Consider the following 18,847-nt stretch of genomic DNA (forward strand, 5'->3'; position numbering starts at 1 on the left):
AGTGCTGAGAAATCACAGAATAAATACCCTTTTAAAGCCATTTGTCAATTACTTTTCTTCTGTTTTCTAGGTGATCAGGTCTTGGAGTGGAATGGGAGGAATTTACAAGGAGCCACATTTAAAGAAGTTTACAATATCATTTTAGAATCAAAGCCAGAGCCTCAGGTGGAACTAGTCGTCTCCCGACCTATTGGGTAAGACCACTGTGGTAAATTCTCTTTATGTTTTGAATAGTTTCACTCAGAGACCTTCACTGTAAAAAGTGGTTCATCTAATTGACTTGATTCAAAAGTGTGCATCATTTCTACTTTAACTGAAATACATTATATTAACGTAGTTGCAGAGTGTACAGTACTGTGCAGAATTCCATGCTTTTGTTTATGTAATTATCAGTCAAAAAGGCCTTTAGGCAGAAGTTATTATGTTTAAGGTGTTCAGTTTTTGCTATAATATGAAAATACCTGTTACCCCTTGCATTGTCTGTAAACTTCATGATGAATGGACCAAAAATGTGGCCCAAAATTACTTGGATGGAAAGTCTGGTTCCATTGACTTACATTAAAAGTAGAGTATGTTTTTTCTTTCTCTTGTAAAGTTGTTATTTTTGAGATAGATTTTTTTGCTTCCAACAACTGCGATGTGTGGGAAGTGTGGACATACTAAATATGGACAAATTTGATGTTATATTTAGTTGCTAAGACTAAGTAAACTGAAAGAGAGAATTGTGTTGTAATATATTTCATTCATGTGGACACCATGTACACATTTGGATGAAGTTAATTCAGTGTTTCCCAGATTAAATGTGGATATAATGCAGCACTTTTCCAGGAGTTTTAATATTTTTTTCAACTAAGAGCTTCCACTTTTGGCACTATGATTGTGAAAGAGGTCCTTGTTGTCTTATTGGAACACATTTGGTACCCTCACCATATTTGCTATATTAAAGAAAACTACATATCTACCCAGCAGCCTGTGTGGTTGCTCCATTTCAGGAAACAGCAGGAAGCAAATGGCTTCTGAAAGCAGAGGTACCCTAGAAAACCTCCACACAGAGTGTGCTGTTCTGCTCTTCTATGTCTGTTTCTGCTTTGTGCTAGAAACAGCTGAAAAAAAATGCTCTCGCTGAAGTGCTGATGCAGGAGCAGCTACTTCTGTCCAAATTGTGAGTGTAGACAATACAAGGAAAACAAGCTAAACTGATTTCAGTTCAGCATATTGGTCCAGCCTCTACTGACACTATAATAGAGACTAATGTGGTGCTTAGGGTCATTAAAAGCTCATGCACTCTTTTTTAGCCTCTATTGATCTCTCTCCCTTTCTCCCCCTCTCTCTCTCTCTCTCTCTCTCATTGCAGAGATATCCCCAGGATACCAGACAGTGCACACACACAGCTGGAATCAAGTGAGTAGCCACCGTGTGGCTGGACTGTAGCAGTGCTCTTGGGTGAACTCCAGAAGTCTATAAAACAAGACTCTTAGCCTTGCAGTTTGTCACAGGAATTAGGGCCTGACAGATATATCAGTTTATTGGTATCAGTGAAAACACTTTAGATAAAGTGACTGTTTATTATGTACAAATATAAGGAATACCGTTCACTTTTGTGGATTTAATGGTTGACGTTTAAGTGGACCACCGTCATTTGCCCATTTATATTGGCAGTACAGGCTGATAAATGACAAAACCATGTAAAATGAATCAAAACCTGTTCTTATTTGAATAATTTACATTATTAAAAATGTAGAATTTATCTTTGCAGTGTTTGCAATCCTTGATTCCTGTTCACTGTACCCATTTCACATTTAACACCTATAAATTACTTAGTTTACATCTCAGCAATTGAATTATGCAGGCTTTTTGAAAACTCCCCTTTAAAATCAGTAACAGACAGACAAATATTTCATCTTGGTCAAGCCCTATGCGGAATACAGCAGACCATAAACCCCTGTGTTTCACACCTTTATCGAATTCTCTGTCCTCTTCCTCTCCTCTCTTCTCCTTTTATTAAATTCCTCCTGAAGGTTCCAGCTCTTTTGAGTCACAGAAAATGGAGCGGCCGTCCATATCCGTCACATCCCCCATGAGCCCTGGCATGCTGCGAGACGCACCCCAGTACTTATCCGGACAGCTCTCAGTGAGTTCCCACAATGCATCACTCTTCTGTACAGGCTCAGCGGGGAAAAGATGGTGTTTTTTTATTAGAAGGTCGATGTACGACCTTAGACACATTTTTAATATAGCTGTCATTCTTAAAGGCTGTTTCTTTATTTGAATTGATTAAGTGCACGCTGACAGATTGTTGTGACATTTTATTATTTTATTAAACATGCGTTAAGTCAGTTGACAAAATGTCACTACGTCCATTTTCCTTGGAGATTACTTCTCTAAGGCTTGGAGACTTGTTAGATCAGTTTTACAATGTGAAAAGTAAGGCTGTCACAATAAATTGATAAAAGGCAGTTACTCAGTTTAAACATTTTTTCCACATAGCAGTATTTCCCACAGATTTGAAATATGCTTTGTTCCCAAGGCGTAGGCCTTTTTCAGGTCTGTTCTGCCCTTAGAAACAAATACTTGCTTTAGTTTTATTAAAATATGAATAAATGTCTTGTTTTCATGTGGCACACTACAGCCTATCAGAGGCTCTTTTTTAGAAGCATTAAAGTATCAGCTGTCTTTTATGGACTTTGACAGTAGAAAAGCAGTGAATCAAAGGATTTTGTGACTGACCATAGAAACTTAATTTTGTTGGTTCTGTGATTATATAGAGTACCTGCAAATAACATGGTGTACGAACCGTAATCACTACAAATAAAGGGGTTAAGCATGGTTGAAAAAAAAATAGGACAATGCAAGCTAGAAACACTTTTTACTTCAATCATCATGTCTGTTAAACTTACCAAAGTGCACTAACATATAGTCATTTCTTCTAATTGTGTTTAAGGGGAAGTTCTGCAGATTCTTCCAAATTTCTGCATAATTAAATAGATCAAATGTGAGTGTTTTGATGTGAAGTGCTCTGCTGTAGAGAAATTGGAGGTGATAGGAAACAGATGTCTGCAGAGTCTTCCTTACAAAAAGTTGTTAAGTAAAATGATTATTGATTAATGACAAATGCATAACCATTATCAGCATATAAAATCTCAGAGGACACGAGTAGGTTCATTAATTGTTTTGGATGGTATGGTTCCTGTTAGCACCACTGTAAAAAAACATGAGTTACTGATTTTCTCTACAACTCACCTTTTCACATCAAGCCATTCTGAGTAACTTTGTTTACATCTCAGTGATGGAATTGTGCAGAAATTTAGAAAAATCCTATTACGATAGCCCATTGACCACTAAGTGTTCAGAAAATTATTCCTTCTTTCTAACTAAAAGAAAGCAAATTCTGTTCAGGACAACTTGGCTGCTATGTGTAGTGGCTGTACAGGTGCCTTATTGACACAAGTACAGTATGTAACGTGCTAACTCATACTTGTAGGGTACTCATAACAGCCAAACTAATATGCCAAACAAAGTCCAACACAACAGCAGGGAAGAAGAATATCTGACCTGGCCTTCTCTCTTTGCTTATTTTTTCTGCTCACTGTCTCGCTGTCTTCTCCACTGTGACTCGTGCTCACCCAACCCAAGCTGCGTATATGTAGAAGACAGAAGACAGACAATTTGACAAATTTGCTTCAATTTCAATAGTGACAAAGAAATAGTGCAGAATTTGAATAGTTCTTCATATAAAACTTTGTGTTGTTTATTTCCAGACTCAACTGAAGAAAAAATCCCAAAAATGTTCATTGTGATCTCAGACTTTTGGGGAAACACTGACCTAGTGATTTTATGTCTAAATCATTAGGCCTCTGAATTATTTTTTAGTTTTTAGCCAAGAATTTAATTTCTAATTTAGGTGCATAAAGAGACAGAATTTGCTTTTTAAATTGTACTTATATGAACAGCTCATTATTGCAAGCTTTACAGCGATCCTGCTAAGTCTTAGGTTTGAAGAATAAACTTTGTCTCTTCTGCAGACCAGTTTCTGGCTTACGCCTTGTTGAACGTTATAAACGTCACTTTATGACTCGTTACTTAACTTTAACATACTTAAACTTACTGATTGGGAAAGAAATCAGATACAGGTGTTTGTATGGCTATTTTTTTTTTTCAATTTAATGGATTATTTACAGGATTAACCACCTTGTTCAATTTGATAGATATTGTATTCCAAATGGCCTTAATCAGACTATTAGTCTATTTCACTTGAGCTCTTAGTTGTGTTGTTACCGGATTATCAGGCTGCATGTAAACGTGACTATTGTCATTTAGGCAACACAGGCACTGTAAAGATTTTACTTAGATCTTGATCCCCTGAGCTATGCTGTCCTAGTCATGGCTTTTGTTCTGCTGCCATGTTTTTTTTTCAAGCCTGGTTAGATCACTTTGATATTAGACAAAGCAAAAGAGTAGTAGGTTATTTAGATGACAGAACCGCTATAAGAGATCCTGATCCTTTGGAGTTATCAAAGCTGTAGCTTAAGTGCTAGGTTTTGTGTTTTGTTTTCAAGCCGGGTTAAGAGGTTGGCAAACACTTGTGAGGTGAACAAAGCTGACATGAAGGAAAGATAAGGCTCTGGCCCGACTCCACGGTGTCTGTGCTAGGCCACAGCGCTGGAACGAACCCAAACATTCTTAGCACTAGACCTGATCATGTTACTGTCAGTCGTGTGTTCTTTGTCAATCTGTAAAGTGTTCCTGCAAGTTCCTCCAGTACATGAGCATCATTGGTGTAAGGTTTAAAGGGCTGCTCAAGGAATAATTAGGTGCTCATCACCATCAGTACAGACTGTAAGGAGTAGGAGAGGAAGATACGGCAAAAATGTATCAGCTCAATATTTATGACAGTATTTTCATTTTCTGTAGGAGTGTCTTGATTTAGTATGTTTTTGAGTCAGCAAAATTAAGGAGTGGCTTATGGTTAGTTAATGTAAATTAGTAGTGAGCAGTATGTATATCATTGTATAATTAAAATTTCTAAGAGATATACTGTGTACATATATATATATATACATACATACATACATATATGTATATATGTAATATATATTTTTCAAATAAAATTATTTTAGGCAAGGCAAGGTACGTTTATTTATATAGCACCTTTCATACATGGCTGTCATTCAGAGTGCTTCACAAATGAGAAAATACAGAGTCAGTGAATACAGTGTTGTTTTTTTAAAAAAAAAGAAATTAAACTAGAAGTTAAAAACATGAATAACACCTGAATGAAATAATAGATTTAAAAGAGAAAATCACTACATTCAAAATCACATTAGAAATTAAGATAAGGATAGTTAAAATAAAAAAAATAAAAAAATATTTTTGTCTGAATTTTCCATTCCACCTTAAAGGGAGCAGCAGCTCCAGCAACTGCTGGACGATTTAAGAAACAGAAACAGAAATTTTGAATGAAAAGTTTAAGGGTCCGCCCAAAAGTTGAAACAGACTGGACAGCAGCATTTTCATTTGATACATGATAGAAGCACCCCCCCTTACTCAGCCCTATAGCTAAACACCCTAATGTTAGCGTGATGTGCAGTGTTAGTACATCATGTTATCTGCACCTATTTGTAGTGTGTCAGTGAAATGGTTCTGACTACACAAAGAGTTTCAACCGCTATACCGCTTCATCTGCCCACTACTAATGTTAATATTTCCTTTTTCAGAGATTTTTTTGAAATGATGTGTTTTTACTCTCCTACAGACAAGTAGCAGTTACTATGTGCTTTATGCAGTTCACAGGCTCTCCTTAATTCGTCTACATGTGTCTTTATTAAGATACTAGCAGTTGTTCAGTGTTATAAATGTAATGATTATACCCAGGATATACATATTGTGATGTAAGTTATCACTGTATCTGTAACATATCATCATATTGTCCAGGCCTAAAGTCAGAATTGTGTTTAAATGTCCTGAATTGGAGAAGCACAACTTCCTTGTGAATCTAATCAACCCCCTCAGTGCACTGTGTTTAACACTATATGACGTGTACATGTGTGTATTGTGTGTGTATTTGGGTAGCATAATCTGGTGTGTTTCTATGTATTTGTTGTTTGCTGGGAAGGAGATTCAGTTTAAATACTTGCGTCTTGTGATATATTCCACAACATTGCTTACAAAGCCAATGAAATAAGCAGGGCGTCTTAACTTTATTCACCATTTCTCCTTTGAATAATCATTAAAAGAATACTCTAGCATATTTTTTAAGTCTGCTGCATCTGTAGCATATTGTCAGTGACCATAGGCAATGTCTTCAACACATTTGCCTGTAGTTAAAAAAAATCATTTCAGACACACTTTTAATAGAAGGCATTGAGCAGTTGTTGAGTTCTGTAAATGTTTGTTTTAAAATCATCAAAATCATTTTGTAAATTAGGCTGGAAATCTGTTTTTTTCTCCCAAATGGAAAACATTGTGTTACTTACCACTAGTAAAATGTATATAAACTAGACTTTGTACTTGGACCTCTTCATAGAGTTTTATAATAGAACTCTAGGAATTCTAGAAACTAAAAGTTTATACATACACTTTCTATGTCAAAGAAACACACATTATCATAGCGATAAGACATTTTCATGGTTTCCATGGGGTCCCATCACCAGACGTGGTAAACTGAACCAGCCTAACCATAACTGAAAAATTACCCAAAAAAAAGTGTTTCAGTATTTTTCAAAATGACCTTGGCATCACACTATCAAAGTCAATCAGGGTCTTTATGATGCAGTATCCTGTCCGCAGTTTCTTAAAAATATGTCAGCATTAAAGTCCTTTGCTGTTGGCTGTGCCATGTGACCTTTGTGGAAATTCTGTTTTATTTTGATGCACTGAAAATGTATTCCCTTAAAGGAGGTATTATAATATGTAGTATACAGTATATCATGAGTCTGTTAAACTATTTTATAGGAGAGCAATGGCACAAAAAATGCACAACATTGACCCACAGGGAAACATGCCAGAATTATTGCCCATCTGCTGCAGATGCAGAGTATAGAGAATAGGCTGGAGTATTCCTTAAAGCGTATTCAGAAACCAGGACCTAATTGATGTGGCTGTAGTGAAGAGAATGAATTATAGTGTGAGTAAATGAGAATAAAGGCAAGAAAAGTTTATTTATGTCACTTTTTTCCGTAATTAACACTTACAACTTTATGCAGAACAATAGATTAAATTGAATTGATGGTTTGGATGGAATTATAATTATATGTTTTTGTAAATGTTCTGCTTGTTATTTTCCATGACTGAAAAAAAAACTTTTGAGTCAAGCAGTATTGCATTTGACATTGGCAGAAAAAGTTTGTTTAATTTGAAACTTATTTCTATTAAGAACAACTAATTTCAGATGTATTTGTCTCTAGTGCTTATTGTTAACCTGCAGTGTTTAGACTGTATCTCTCTCTAAGCTCCCCTAACATTTGTGGTGTCATTTTAGATTTTAGTTTTATTGCATTGTTCTTTTGTTTTGTTTTGTTTTGTCATTAACTTTGCCTATCCAGAGCCAAAGCCTTAGTAGGAGAATCGAGCCTTTTAACCCTAGGGTTCAGGTAATGGTCGCTGTCTATGAGAAAGACCCCCACCCCCTCCCTTGTGCCCCCTATTTCTTGTTTTTTAGCTTTTGCCTCTGTTGAAATTGCACAGCAAAAATGGCTGCATCCTGTTTTTCTGTTTGCTTGTGTAGAATATATGACTATTTTTTTCTCCTTTGTTTACTGCCATCGCAACTACTGTTACTTCATTTTTCAACATATGATTTTGGGGCTTGAATCATTTGCATGATGAAAATCTAAACAAAGATTTGAAGAGACACAGTTCTTGCGTATATGTACTTACCATTATTGCAAAGCTATATATAAGCTATACATATCATATTGTAGTTATTATACAACAAAAAACAGCAGTGTTGTCTGTCTGTTACATTACGCTAGGTATGATTGTGTCTCTTTAAATGTTGCCGAGTTTGCAAGGACAAATTTGACTCTTTTTCCTTGTAACCTGAAACGACCTGGAGGCTTTAAACCTTTCAGTCCTGATTTGAATCCTCTTGATCTGGGGATAGTAAGAAACTCCTTTGAGAGTTTAATGTTTATTTAATGCTGAAGCAAAACTGCTTTGCAGAACAGTTTTGTATATAATGTTAATTCACCATCTTTTGTAGTGTGTGTTCATTTAATGTGTGGCCACTGGAAGTTTCATGTTGCATTTCAAAGCAGCAGTTTTTTGTCCCATAAAATTAAGCTCATTTTCCAAGGAAACAACATTTCACAGTAAATAAGCAGGTTTTGATAGATTGAGTGACAATAATTTTGTCTCTTGTGTCTTTTTTATTTTGGAAATTAGGTGGGCTTTCTAGTAGCAATAGTGTATGACAATTTATGAACCCATTATACCTTAAGGGACAGTTTTACTTAAAGATGAGCTAATTACTCACAGTCTACAAACAGTTTTGTGCTTGTCGGAGTGACCAGGCAAACAGAGATACTTCTGGCATCAATGTGTCCATATTTCGTTGAAAGTACAACTCTTTATTTCAAAATAATGACTTGTTTTCTAGATATTTTGACAGCAGTGTTGAACATAGAGTGCACAGTAGCATATCTGTACATACATACACACATACATATGTACATCTCTCCTTCGACTGCTTACAAACTGAATGCTGTCCCCTTCTGCATGCCTTTACAATGATGTCCGAATAGACTGTTTGTACGAGAATGACGTAATAATAGTATATCCTTGCCACTATAGCAAGTATGGGCAAAGGCTTAGAAGATTTGATCTATTTCTGTGATATCTTCCTGTTTTTTTTCTGTTCTTTGTGGTGATCAGTCTGTTCACTCTTTGTCTGACTTCTAAGTGTGTTTCTATGTTGTCCATACTTCATTAAGCGGGGTGCTTGTCTGCTGCGTGGCACTGCATGAGGAATCTACTGCTGCTATGCTTTCAGTCTCCTGCCTCATTTGCCTTGTTCATTTTGGGGCAGATGCTAATTTTACAAATCTTTCTTGCAAATGTAACTCCATGTGTACTTCATTATAAAGTACTCTGTTGCAGACATTGTAGTTAACATTACACATAGCAAGCAATTATTGTGCTTATATCTTTAGGAAGGACCTTTCCTGAATAATATTTAAAATAATAGGCTAATATGTTCTTTTTATTAACTGGATAACTGTGTGGTACAAACTCCAAAGTACTGGGTAATAATTTTTGCTATCATGATGGTCAAGTTCCATGATGGTCTAACTGAATTGCACCAAAATGACTCAAAGATTGTACAAACTTTAAAATGATTTTGGGTAAAATGAGTTAATTGTAGAATGCTTAGTGAAAAATATATATAGTTAAATATCTTAGAATTGAATTTCTCATAACTGGATAATTATTTGGATTAATAAGGTGGTAAACACAAACATACTCACGCTAAACTCACATGTGTAAGTAGTAAAAAATCTTAAAAAGTGGTGAGGACAGTAAGTAAAAACAAAGTATAAAATCACTGCTTTCTTTTACAACCCAGTTTCGGATCATAGACAGACACATACCATATAAGACTCTTAAGGGGTCTTTGCGCTGCGTTTTTACCCCCATAAAACTGATTAAACATTAAAATTAAGTAACTGTTTTCACTGCCTTGTTACTACAATCAATAATCCAATTATGGAATATCGTTCTATGTCCTAGATTAGCTAGATAATTAGAAACTGTTTGGTATTTCAGTATCATTTAGTTATGCTTTCATACTTGGTTAGTTACTAGTTAGTTTCTACTATATTACATTAAAAAATACACAACACTTCAGGGTTGGTATCTCACTCTTTCTTGGCATTTCAGTGTCTTTAGTGTAATTTCCTCTTACTTTAAATGTATGTACCTCACTTTTATCCTCTTAATATCTAGAATTTAGGTTACTGTAAAAGTAAGCATTAGCAATAATAGTAGTACTAATAGGAATGAGGTTAAATAAATTGATACAGAATGTCTTAAAAATTTATATAATTAAAGGAATACTACAGCATTTTTCAACCTAATCTCTATCTGCTGCATCTGTATCGTACTGTTACCACAGATGACAATTTAAACGTTTCAATAATAATTTCAATGGTAATTTCAAACAAACCATTTTGCCAGTTATTGAATTTTGTAAATAAATGTTTGAAATATGCAACCATGTACTGTGAATTTGAAACTACAGTCATTACATATGAAAACAGTACAGCTCTTAGGATGAGACAGACATGAGATGTTATACCATAGGCCAGGGTTCAGCACCGTGTGGCTCCGGAGCCACATGCAACTCTTTTACTGCCTTGTTGCAGCTCCACAGGAGAATTAGATTTTTAGGTAAAAATAAAATAATCCTCGTTTGCAGTAAAATAAAGCTCTGCTGAATGTTTTAACAGTTTTAACACTAAACGGTCCTCAACGCTGGAGTTTCCTGATATATTTAACTGCAGCACAAAGCTGATGAAAAATGCTGCTGTATTCCTTTAACATGAGTTAGAGTTGTCTTAATTGATGTATGTACAGTAGATTACTGTATAGCATCTGTATGCACCAAAACCCCTTTAGATCCCTCTTCCCTTAAAAATGTGTTGGTCATTGTGCAGGTCAAACTCTGGTATGATAAAGTGGGCCATCAGCTCATTGTCACCATCCTGACGGCCAAGGACCTGCCTTCGCGGGAAGATGGCCGGCCGAGAAACCCCTATGTCAAAATCTACTTCCTCCCAGACAGAAGGTAAGGGCAGAGGGAGCTTGTTGGGACATTAAAATAGTGTTTGCGAAAGTTGAGAGTAAATGTTTGTGAAAATGAGAGCAAATTTGGGCAAGGCTGTATTTCTTAAACGATTTGCAACTAATGGTGTTAGTGATATGGTGGAGAGTGGATAAAGCCTCACAAAACCAGGTGCTGTCTGGAGATCTTAACTGTTTCTTTCTTTACTGTCCTGGTGAGGGAATGTTCACACCCTAATTGAAGGTTATTAGAGGCCCTGAAAGGCTGTGATCCACAGCAACATGATAATAATGAAGCACAGGCAATCAGACAAGGTTGCCTGGTAGACCCCGTAATGTCGCATAGGGCCACAGACCCAAAAAGTGCAAGTGCAAGTGCAAAAATGCAAGTGGACTTACCGGGTAAGAGGGACCCTGTAAGTCCACTTGCATTTTTAATGTGAAATCTCACTCCGTAAGCAAAGATCCTCTTTGTGATGTTACTTTGACTTTTGGTTTTGAGCGAGTGTAGATCCTGAACAGATTTCAGAGCCACCATGAAAACTTTAGTTTAAGAAAAAGTGATTCTACAAAGAAACACTTCAGAATTTTTCTGAAAGGTAAATGTTAGTAATATTCACAAAATATACACATTATTGAGCAGAAGTAATTACCATTATAACGGTGATTCTGATGTCTTTCTTCCTATTTTTAATAGCTCTGCTGAGCTAGGGGCTAAAGTCAGAAGTCACATGGCAGTTTGAGCTGTTACTTAAAAGTAAATACTGCGATAATTTTACCTTTAAAATTAGCATTTAGATGGCAGACCCAAAATGTTAAAATTACACTTTTGAAGTTGTTAAATTGTTGACTACAATTTCACATGACAACAGTTGTTAGCAAACATGGTTAGTAGTTTATGTTCCACCTTCTTAGAATCATCTTTACAAATTTCACACCCACAATGAGGATTTTGTAATTTTCTTGTTGTTGTAGCTGCTGCCATGCACTCAGAGCATGTCTGACACACAAGGACAGAAAGTTCAGTTGACTAGAATGACATTAAACTTACACACACTCGCTGTCTACATGGTCCTAACTTTCATTGACAGAAATATCTACAGCTTTGCAAATATTGACAAATAAGTCAATGTATAAATCATGAAATAAAGATAATGCAAATAAATAATAAAATACAAATGCGATTCGTAAACTGAAATAGTCTAATAGAAATCTTACACTTAGCAGGCCACAGCCTTAGCTTAAACGTATGAATTGTTAAGTATTTTTAAAGGGCATTTTTGTTGTTCTTAAACTTATTGAGGGCTTTACGCTACACCTGTGGTCTAGTGCTCGAAAGATTTTAGCTCATTTGTCATTCTGTGTGTCCCAGCTTTCCTTCTGCCAAGATGGTAAATAAAAACAGTCTGAATTATTGTTCCTCCAGCGACAAAAGCAAGAGGAGAACAAAAACAGTAAAGAAATCATTGGAGCCCAAATGGAACCAGACTTTTATGTACTCTCCTGTGCACCGGCGGGAGTTTCGGGAGCGCATGCTTGAGATCACGCTGTGGGACCAGGCGCGCGTCCGAGAGGAGGAGAGTGAGTTCCTGGGAGAGGTGAGTGATAGCTGCGTAGTTTAGCCACTCATGAAGGGCTGGTTCATTTCAGCACTTTCGGTTTCCGGGACTGGAGTCATGAAGTCCTGTACTAAATGCTAAAAATGCATCATGCAGTCTTTGATGTTTGAAATTTGAAAGTTAAATCCAGCAGCATAAACTTCATTATGTACTTGGTATTCTTCAGAATGTTTTTACCCCAGCGATGACTTGAGCTTCACCAGGATTGGTGAGAAATGAAAAATGTTCTTCTAGCAGCATTCTTTCAGGTTTGGAGGACCACTCATACACTGGATTCAACCTCTAAAGGGCCTGATAGGTAGCTGAAAAGTATAATAAGCCAGAGGTTCTTAATAGAAGTGCTGGAATCCCCAGCACAGTTTAAATTTGTACCTGCTCCAACAGCAATCAACACATTTACATACCATTGTATTTTGCCTTGTGGTGAGCTTATTAAGCATGTGCTTGGAGCCTTTAACCTCACCTGGTAAAGAATTAGGTAAATCGTGTTACTAAAAAGAGAGGAAAACAACTGATAACACATAGCAAACTTAAATAAACAATTTGTTTTGAAAGGTTCCTTTCACATCTCATTGCAAGGTACTAAAATGTACAAGGAAACTGTATTACTGGTAGGTACTCGGTTAAAAGTGGAAGTCTGGAGCTAAAAAATAGACTTGAGTAAAAGACAAAAAGTATTGAAAGTTTATCCGAGATGGCACAGTACCCCCTTTTCTTTTCCAAAACTGATATAAAAGCCTTCTTTTCTTTAAATATGACTTACAGTACAATGAGCTATTTATAATTAAAGCACTTCACTTAAGACAAGCATCTAAAAGTAGTCGATCAAGCTACTCAAACACTCCACCCCAGAATCCACATCATTTCAGGCAAGATTTATTACAGGATTGGTTATCAGCCACCCACTGATACACCATCTCTATTTTTGAATCTATAAAAGTAAAACAAATGGTACTTAAAATAAAATCAGGATTTGACAAGCTGATCATACCCTGGCAAATATGCGTTGTTTCAGTGTCAGCCTCATTTCAGTAAGTTCTGTGTGTGGTGTGGCAACTAATGGACGATGTTGGTCTTTGCACAGCGGTGAATTAGCATAGTTGTGAGAAGGATGATTTTATGGTAGTATGAATTATAAAAATAAATGAATAAAAGAAATAAACTTGCCTGGCATGAGAGGATTCTAAAGGTCTAAATGGAAATGGGAGGAGTAGAAATGTGTTTTTTTGCTCTTGGAAATGTAGTTGAGTATAAGCATTACATTTTAGTAACTTTCAGGTTAACTACAGATTTTCCAAAATAATACGTATGTATAAGCAGGAAATACCGTCACTCAGATATATGCTACCTATGTCTTATATCAGGACTGGTGTGTCAGCTGCAATAGACAGTGTATATTAAGAAAACAAGGAAAAGGAACTGATTGTGGTTGTGTGATTGTAGTATGCATGTATCCTCTTTTAGATTCTGATCGAACTGGAGACAGCACTGATGGACGATGAGCCTCACTGGTACAAGCTGCAGACACATGATGTCTCCTCAGTGCCCCTACCCAAGAGCTCCCCCTACCTGCAGAGAAGAACACTGCATGGAGACAGCACCGCTCGCAGACTGCAGAGTATGAATATTTTCTTTTATCGCATTTAATCTTACCTCACACTGACTTTACACCTGCTTCAGTGTAAGGGTGTAAAACACATGCATTGTTCTGAAGGTGGCGATTCAACTCCATTGATTTGTTAAAGTCGGTTATAATCAGAATAGTGATCAGCAAATATGCACATAATTTTTAGGCCTACATAAATTCTTGGGCTGTTTTCCAAAAACAACGGACTTTGGTGTATTGTATTGCTGCAAGATTCATTCCATAATGTTTGATAAATATGATAATTAACATACCTGAAAACGGGAAAGCAATTTAAATAACTGAAACGTTTACCACTTTTATGAACTTACTCACTTTGTGGGCAGTCAAACAACTGTTTATATCCAGAAGCATGCAGTGTCCAGCTCTCCATACCAAATTTGGTATTATTGGCACCAGTTGACAATATTCTCGCAAGTTGAACAGATACAGTTTTAACTCCAGGTGCAATACATAGTTTCCTGCTGCTCCAGATTGCTGGCCACGCTGAAAAAATTCCATATTTTGTAACGTGAAAATATCTTAAATGTTTTCAGTATATATTATTTCTCATGTTGAGCTTAGTATAAGATTATTATTGTAAATGATAAGATATTTAACTTATTTTAAATGGCTTGTTTCAAGAAATATGCTTTTAACACACAAAATTATTTGTCAATATAATGAAATACTTGATAAAATGACTTAACTACTAAAAAAAGTTTAGAAATAAGTTAAACAATAATATTCCTAGAAACATTTTAGGTATCAGATATATCAACTGAATTTAAAATAATTTTTACTTGACAAGATATTGCAGTCCAGCATTTTCTCTATTTAATGTAATACAGAGAATAAATGAGCACATGCCGTAAGAAAGTTATTCAGCCTGCACCAGGCAATAAAGTCAATGTTGTCGAGTAAAACTTGTGACCAAAAAGTTATTTTCATATTTATTTTTTGCTTTCATGCAGCTTGTAGTGCTGTTTAAACAGGGCCAGCAGTCTGTTCAGGGTTGCCAGATTGGACAGAATCTTCCATTATATTATTTGTTGTATGAAAATGTAAGATATGATACTTAATTCGTAAGCTATAAAAATACTGGCATTTTCAGTGATGAATAGATTCCACTATAATGTAAAAGGCTGCATAGCATTGAGAATTAACTTATAGTAGAATTAAGAAATTCTAGACAATGTCAAATTCAGAAATGCAGGACTAAATCTGATCAAATAGCAGTTCATTGTAATATTGTGACAAGAAATTACTATAAATAGATAATTAAATTTTATTATTTCACTTTTTTGCTCTCAAAATATTTTTAAAGTTTATTTTAATTGTTTATCAACTTTTTTTATTTACACTGTATAAGTTATTGAATAACAGTTATTAATATAACAAGTGAGCAGTAGTGTGTGCATTTAATGTTTTTTTTTTTAATTAATCGAAAATTGTACCTCAATATCTGAATTAAACTGAAAGGTAGTGAAATATGAGATTTTCAGTGATGCACTGAATCGTTTTTTTAAAGAATCATAATGGAATTGAATCGTTGAGTCCTGTTTATCACAGCAGGGATAGTTCACGCTCTGTAAATTTACACACAGTAAATTCAACAGTAACTTTTCATTTATTTATTATTTCTCACATAAATTCGTCCGTCATGACCTGGTCTCTTTTTAAATCAGAGTGAAACAGTTTGAAATAGTTGGTCGATTGGTTTTGCATCATTTTTCTCTTGACCTCGTTGTCTTTGCAGCGCAAGGCCCGATTTCATACAATTCAGGTAAAGACCACTGCATGTCCACTCCGCTTCCTGCGGAGTTGCCCATGAATTCCCTCCTTGTGTTCTGCAGTCAGATATTCCCACCACTCCTTCCTCTTGCTTCTGTGGAAAAAAAAAACAAAGACACAAAGATGCAAAAAGAATACATGGTATCATTTCCCACGCTTTCCCACAGTGCCCTCTGATTTTCCTCGGCAGTGTTGTGCTTTTCTCTCTTTGCTGCAGTTCTGTCAAAGCTCCATTGTGGCTAACTTTTACATGACAGAATACCACACTGACAAGCTAACAAATGACTGCCCGAAATGTTTGTTTGTGAAGTTATGCTGTGTTATTAACTCGCTTTGTTTGGCTGCCCATATCAGTGCTGTCACACATACTGAACTGAACCCTTGACACATTTTCTGGTTGTTATGTATGTGTTTTTTGTCCTGTATTTTTGTGTGTGCAGTGTTGTTTTGTTTGAGTGTGCTTCTGTTTTTTGGTTGCTTTGTAGTTGTTTTTGTTTTCTTCAATAAGTTTTTATTCTTGAGTTCTTACAGGTGGTCAAAAGCAAAAGGTGGCAGCAGCCGGCTTTGTGTGCAGTTCTCTGTATAGCCTAAAAAATTTGTTGTTGTGTTGCCGCTAACAGTTGGTGCTGTCATAGTGGCTAGGTGTAGATGTGCTGACAGAGTAACAACAGAACAACACTATTACAACTCTTAGAACATCTCTGGAGTTTGACAAAGAGCCTTATGGCAGTGACTTTCACTGTTAATGACAGTGTTTACGTGCACAACACTGATCTAATATTAGTCTGACTGTTAGTGCAGTTAAAATGTGATTCTAACCGACATTCACTCATTGAACGCTTGGATGGTGATAACTATTTCACACTGAAACTAACTTGAGTGACAAAGGGCGAAAGGGCTGCACTTTAGTTGGAAGAAGGAAAAAAGGAACAGACCTACTGCTAAACGGCGACATATAAAATTAGAAAGTCAGTCTGTCAGCATTCATATAAATAGGCTAGTCTGTTATACAGCTTTCATATGTAGAGAAACAACAGCTATATTAAGGCAGCGTAGAATTACACACCTGTAGAATGTTTGGGAAAACTGCATTTATTAAAGGAGAATTTCTCAGATTTTGTGACATTTCTACATAATTCAGTTGCACGAGAGTCATAAAAGTAATTTAGAGTTTTTAATGAAAGTGGGGAATCATCTGGACACACATCTCAGGTCTCAGTGTTTCAGTTCTCTTTATAATGATAGTGATAGAAAACAAGTTTTTGGGCACTTTTTTGCCCTACAACACCCTGCGTGTACCTCTTTGCTATGAATGTGTTTCAAAAAATGTAAGTTTTAGGCCAGAACCTCTTTAAAATTATCGTTAAACAATTCCGTAGGCTCAGTCAGAATATATCTTACCATTTCATTGTTTGGAACATTGTTTTGGAATTTCTGTGAGGCCACTGTTACAGGCTTTAAAAGCATCAGATGTCTGGTTCCTATCACTACTCCTATGAAATCGTTTGTTTTTTCTCTTGAATGAACCATTGCACAGCAAACCACTCTAAATGACTTCACATCTTAAACACATAAGTACACAGAACCTTTAAAAAACTGTCCTTTAACATTGTTGTCCTTTAGACCCTGTTCACACCTGGTATTACCATCTGTTTCAAGTGATCTGATCACAAGTGAAAAACACAAGGCAAAACTGTTGACACCTCACATTTACATGGATCTCAAAGGCTACGTTCACATTACTAGGTTGAAGTGGCACAAATCAGATTTTTTGCCCTAATGTGACTCAGATTTGGTGTTTTCAGGGCTGTGAGGACATGCAAATCTGATCTTTTCAAATCCGACCTGAGTCACTTTCATATGTGGTACTAGAAGAGATACGTATACGATTTGTGGCCATGCGACCTTAATGTGAATATTCAGATTGGAATTTGTGTGCTTTTTCCACTGCGCGTGCGCCGTCATTCAGCGTTACCATGGCTGCAGCGCCGAACAGAAATTAAAGCCTATAAACGGTCGAAAAGCAGCTCATCTCCCCTTTTTCTCCTTCGTCTCGCTCTAATAATGACGCTGAGAGCTGATCAGAGTTAGTTATCTTCACTGCGAAGGTTCGTTCCTACTGTTTACTGAAGATGCACGTGACTCATTCACGTGACGTTTCTGAGTAGGATGTGCGCATGAGGGTCATTTCAAGACGCTGGTTTGTTCACATTAATGACAGATTTGAATCACTTACCTAAACGAGTGTGAATTGTCATGTCAGAGAGATTGTATTTGAGCAAAATATCTGATTTCAGCAATGGGACTTTTATGTAAATGTAGCTGAACATGTCTCCAATAACCACTTCTGATCAGATTTTTCCATACTGGAGGAAATATACTGCACACATTTACTACCCGAGACTCTTGCTGCCTTTGTCTTCAGACAAAAATGTGCCACGTCTCCTTGTTCATGTACATATACGGTCTGTTACAGACATTTAGACCACATAAACTGCCAGCATAACTTGTAAATAAATGGAAGAAGAAACAAAACAAGAAGCTACAGAGTTGCCCTCATATCTGCTGTGATGACAAAGGGCAGTCGTTCACTGCTTTCGAGGATGCATCGAGACACTTCAGTGTTCACACTATAAATGTTATCAATGTGTGCTCATATGCATCCCGCGAAAGCTGAAGGAGTGAGTGATCGGATCACAGTGTGTTGACTAGATGCATTGGGTCCTGCTCACACCTGTACAGGCTGTCCACTTGTGATGTGATCGTGTGTGAACAGGGCCTTAGTCATTTAACTTGCATATTCTTTTCTCAGTTAGTAGAAAGGCAAAAGCTCAGCTGCATGATTAACTGGCAAGAAGAAGTAAACTGAAAGCCTGCAGTTGCATTGATGTGCAAAGTCAGAGACCACTCTTTCATATATTTAATTTCCAGTCAGAACAGCAATAAAGTTATTTATTTTTCAGCGTCAGGAAAGAAAGCAGATATTTAACAGAAACGTGCACACACAAAGTTCAACAACTGAATATAATAT

At 36.3% G+C, this 18,847-nt stretch overlaps 1 protein-coding gene across 49 annotated transcripts in view; it reads left to right on the top strand.

The window, feature by feature from the left end:
* The window catches only part of rims2a (regulating synaptic membrane exocytosis 2a), a 273,985-nt gene that overhangs the window by 144,993 nt on the left and 110,145 nt on the right, over window positions 1-18,847 (top strand). For 20 of the 49 annotated variants that reach the window (XM_037533989.1, XM_037533997.1, XM_037533992.1 and 17 more), the window contains 8 exons: window positions 71-194; window positions 1,355-1,401; window positions 2,019-2,131; window positions 7,542-7,589; window positions 10,653-10,783; window positions 12,185-12,377; window positions 13,863-14,016; window positions 15,782-15,808. In XM_037533989.1, coding sequence (XP_037389886.1) covers window positions 71-194; window positions 1,355-1,401; window positions 2,019-2,131; window positions 7,542-7,589; window positions 10,653-10,783; window positions 12,185-12,377; window positions 13,863-14,016; window positions 15,782-15,808 — 837 coding nt within the window. The remainder of the gene's footprint in view (window positions 1-70; window positions 195-1,354; window positions 1,402-2,018; window positions 2,132-7,541; window positions 7,590-10,652; window positions 10,784-12,184; window positions 12,378-13,862; window positions 14,017-15,781; window positions 15,809-18,847) is intronic. The other 29 variants (XM_037534027.1, XM_037534000.1, XM_037534018.1 and 26 more) reach the window with 5 other exon arrangements.

This window comes from Pygocentrus nattereri, chromosome 24 (genome assembly GCF_015220715.1).
Source record: "Pygocentrus nattereri isolate fPygNat1 chromosome 24, fPygNat1.pri, whole genome shotgun sequence".
Classification (NCBI taxonomy): domain Eukaryota; kingdom Metazoa; phylum Chordata; class Actinopteri; order Characiformes; family Serrasalmidae; genus Pygocentrus; species Pygocentrus nattereri.